Below are 3968 nucleotides of genomic sequence, written 5' to 3' on the forward strand. Positions count from 1 at the left end.
TAAGTCAATTTTTTTTTGTTATCTTTTTATGTTTAGGTGCTTAATCAAGATCCTTCTACAACTCCAAGCAGTCTGATTCAGAGACCATGGTTGAGATCAACTTGAGATCTCTAGGGATCATTCAATGCAAAATTTTCTTATTGAAGTAGAGTAAGTATTCAATCAACTTGACTTACACATAATAGTTTATCATGAGACACTAAAATGAATATATATATATATATATATAACTATTTTTCTTTTTTTGAGAATAAATGTCACATCTTTTGTATTCACAAAAGTGAATGCAATATGAATGTGACCATGCGTGTGTATATTCTCGCCTAGGCAGGCAACAAAATACCTCTAATTCCTGGGTGGAGCCACCAGTTTACTGAAGCTTTGGTAATTTGGGGGTTTAATTTGAATCAGAAGGCTATAAAACAACATGAAGAGGTATGACGAGCAAACTCAGTCGGGGCACAGAGTCAAAAGCCAATGTGGCAGCTAATTGGGTGGCGGGTCACCAAAAGGAGAAACTTGGCCCCAGGGGACTGGCTGTTCTCTGTCCATGATCCCAAAAGAAAATGCCAAAATAATTTATTAAAAGCCATCAAATTATCTTTGTCCTGAAGGTTCATTGCTGCTTGAACATGTCGGGCAAGTACGGTATCGGATACCCGTCCTTTTCCTTCTGCTAATTAAGGCCAAGTGTGTATGTTCTACTTCTACCCAGCAGCACACAATTTTGTTTCTCCTTTTTCTCAAACGCACACATAAAAATAATGCAAAGTTACAAAATTTGATCAACAACCATCATGGACTCTGATTTCCCCTTCAAGTGCCTTTCTCATTCTCAACAGGGTAAGCTATGGTTTTTGATGCATGTTAACAAACAAATTGTGGGCTCAAATGATATTTCTCTTTCCTTAATGTGCCTTGTTATGTCAACTTCCACATTTTTTTGCCTTCTTTTGGGTTGCAATGGTTTTTTGATCAATGGGTCCGCCGCTAATTATTTTTTCTAGTTTCTTTGTTAATTGCGAAATGGATACCTGTTGTCAATGAATTCTCTCATTCCTGCAGCCCTTCTTTAAGGGATTATTATATGATAATACCATAAATTTTTAATCTGAGTTTTGAGGAGAACGTTTATGGCAAATATTTGACGTTAATTTTGAAAACTCAGATATTTGCCGTAACAGTTTTCTAAGCCCCATGCTCCTGTGGCTTTAGATGAGTTCTTCTAACTACAATCACCCAAGAACTTACAAAGTGAAAATGTTGCAGAGAATAATACGATGGGAAAAGAAATGGCTGAGAAGAGGACAAGTACTATGAGTGTGGAGCTTGCAATCCAAAGAGAGCTGGCATTTAGAAGGAAGATTGAAGAGTTGCAATTGCAACCATATGTTGACTCTGGAGATGAAATCATGCCAGTGCAGGTGAGAGCTTATATCATTTTCAATAAGATGCTTTATGTTATACCATTGTTGACTAGAAGGATTGTACACTGAATTTCAAAATTATCAATCTCTGTAACATTTCAGCTTTGAGGTTCTACTTGGGATATTGGAAACAGTTACTTCTACGTATGTTTCTTTGTATTAGTGATATTTGGGTGTCTACTAATTCACTTATCATGCATTATTTGTATATCAATCTCATAGATACTAGCATTGTTGTCTCTGGTTGATTGATTTCTTTCTTGAGAATGTGCTTAACCTTGATTTTTACGGGGGCATAAGAAAGACTTCCTAGTCTTTCCAAGAAAGATTCTAACAGCCCCTCTAGTTCTTCAAGTCACACTAACCTGCCAAATATATTGAACATTTACAGCTTTGTTCACATAGAAAAAATATATAGCTTTTATAAAACTACAAAGAAAATGTATACTTGCACAATGGTATAGTCTCCTTGCTCTAACACACTTCTAATCTGTCGGTAAAATCAATTTATTTGGCTAGCCTGCTGTTCATTCTTGTGTTTTCTTCCTTTACATAAATTTGTTTCTTTTACATAACTTGAAATAACTTTATATTAGAACTATCACTAAAAGACTTTGTAGAAGCAGATATCTTTTGAAAAATGAGTAAATACTATTGAAGGTCTATATTCCTTCTTTGACTAAAATTCAATATGTCAGACAAACTGAGTTCCTACACCTTTTCAGACACATAACTAAAAAAGATTAATGGATGTACATAAAGAACTTGTAGGGAACGTATTGGAGTTCAATTTAACCTTCAGATTTTAAATAAAGCTACCAGCAGAAAATGCTTAAACTTAAGTGCCAACTATATGACTCAATACTGATTATTTATATGATACATGATTGACAATTTTTTTTTTTTTTTGGAAAAGCACATGATATACAAATTTACCTAGAGCACATAGTGCCACCTCTGATATTAATCAGTTTTCTTCATTCTTCACATATCTGTCTTATATATAATATTGTTTATACGTTGAAATTTGAATGAACGACTGCTATTTGGTATGGTTTTTTGTTTGGTTTCTGTCTGCCTTATATTGCAAGCTAGAATGTTTTCTCATAGCAGGTGCAATTTCCACATCCAAACCCTTCAAGACCAAATCTGAATTCCAGTCCAAGGCTTTCTGGAAGAGAGCAACTAGCATCACTGAGCAGCCTCGAATGCCTGCCAAGTCCAATACCAAGTCAAATTCCTTCTTCGAGGCCACATATCAGTTTTGGTCCTAGGATTTCTGAGAGAAAGCAACTAGCATCATCAAGCAAGAGCCCACCTCCTCAACAGTTGCAAGCATTTAATGGTGGCAGTCTCAATCATCAGTCAGCCAATGTTTTCTGTATAGTCTGTCAAGTGCCCTGCTCAGGTTCCCTTAACTATAAGCAACACCTAAATGGTAAAAAGCACAAACTTAAACTTAAAGAACTAAATTTTGGTAGGACTGATGGTGGTGACATCTGTGCAATGGCAAACCAGAAATTGTGGTGCGAATTGTGTAAAATTTGGTGCACCGATGATAATTTGCTGAAGCTGCACTTAGCAGGACAAAAGCACAAGAAAATGCAAGCAAAGCTAGAGTGTGCTACAGCAGCGGAAGTTGATATCGTCGAGGAGAAGAATTGGTGTGGATTGTGTGGCATTGGATGCTCAAGTAAAGAGTTACTCCAGTTGCATTTTAATGGTAAGAAGCACCAGGCTGAATTAAGAAAGCTAGAATGTGCCCAGAAAGGCAGAGAAGAAGCACAAAATCAGCAAAAGAGATGCAAATTTGGTAATATTTGGTGCGGAGGCAAGAATTTATTGCAGATGCATCTCATGGAGAAAAAAAAATTCTTATATAAGGTAGAGGTGAAAAAGAGACAATGGCAAGACTTGATCAGAGATGAAGGAAATAGCTAGATGACAAACTACTAAATGGGGCATGACTGGAAGATAAATGCGTTTCTTTCACTTGGCAGCTTCAAAAGCAGGCACCGTCTTTATTATATCGTGCTTTTTCTTTCTGAATTTGGAAGAATATTTGATATTCTACAAGGTGAATTGTAGAAACAATGGACTACAGTGAGAGATGCTGCAATGGATAATCACTCTAGCAACAGAAATGTGTTACATTAACAATTTTTCTAACATTTTCTCTTCTTATATATATATATATATATATATATTGGATAATTGTGTGTGAATGTTCATTTTGAGATTTCTTAAAGTTCAGTTCCAGCATGGGATTTTCTAGTATAATAATAAGACTACTTCTGTGTTTTACAGCTCTTGAATGTAACCTGTGCTAAACCTTGTTGAGCGCCTACTGAGGCATCAACTATGTTAGCAAATCAGCAGTATAACCTTGTAGCTTTGCTCCAACTCAAGAGTGACCAACCAAATATCACATTTTCAGTGTCAAATAAAAATCATGTTTTACAAAATTGACATGAAATGGAAGGAAAGAAAAAGAAGTTATTTCCATTAGCATGATTAGAAGGAAGATGACAAGCAAAATGG

At 35.7% G+C, this 3968-nt stretch overlaps 1 protein-coding gene across 2 annotated transcripts; it reads left to right on the plus strand.

Moving 5' to 3' along the window:
• The first annotated feature begins 429 nt into the window (after positions 1–429).
• On the plus strand, positions 430–3610 carry LOC18604766 (uncharacterized). Of its 2 annotated transcripts, none has more exons than XM_007037393.3 (3): positions 430–843; positions 1270–1424; positions 2538–3610. In XM_007037393.3, exons 1-3 carry the CDS (start codon positions 798–800, stop codon positions 3366–3368), a joined length of 1032 nt encoding a protein of 343 aa, XP_007037455.3. In that variant the 5' UTR covers positions 430–797; the 3' UTR covers positions 3369–3610. The 2 variants fall into 2 exon arrangements, with proteins under 2 accessions (XP_007037455.3, XP_017972458.2); XM_018116969.2 differs by having other exon boundaries at positions 2541–3610.
• Positions 3611–3968: the final 358 nt, after the last annotated feature.

Source organism: Theobroma cacao, chromosome 3 (assembly GCF_053813885.1).
Source record: "Theobroma cacao isolate CCN51 chromosome 3, ASM5381388v1, whole genome shotgun sequence".
Classification (NCBI taxonomy): Eukaryota; Viridiplantae; Streptophyta; class Magnoliopsida; order Malvales; family Malvaceae; genus Theobroma; species Theobroma cacao.

What these genes read in the sequence shown, in the direction of transcription:
- LOC18604766 (XM_007037393.3), top strand. Translation starts at nt 798, where the DNA reads ATGGACTCTGATTTCCCCTTCAAGTGCCTTTCTCATTCTCAACAGG. An exon ending in CCTTTCTCATTCTCAACAGG is followed by an intron (nt 844 to 1,269) that starts GTAAGCTATGGT and finishes AAAATGTTGCAG; the next exon opens with AGAATAATACGATGGGAAAA. An exon ending in ATGAAATCATGCCAGTGCAG is followed by an intron (nt 1,425 to 2,537) that starts GTGAGAGCTTAT and finishes GTTTTCTCATAG; the next exon opens with CAGGTGCAATTTCCACATCC.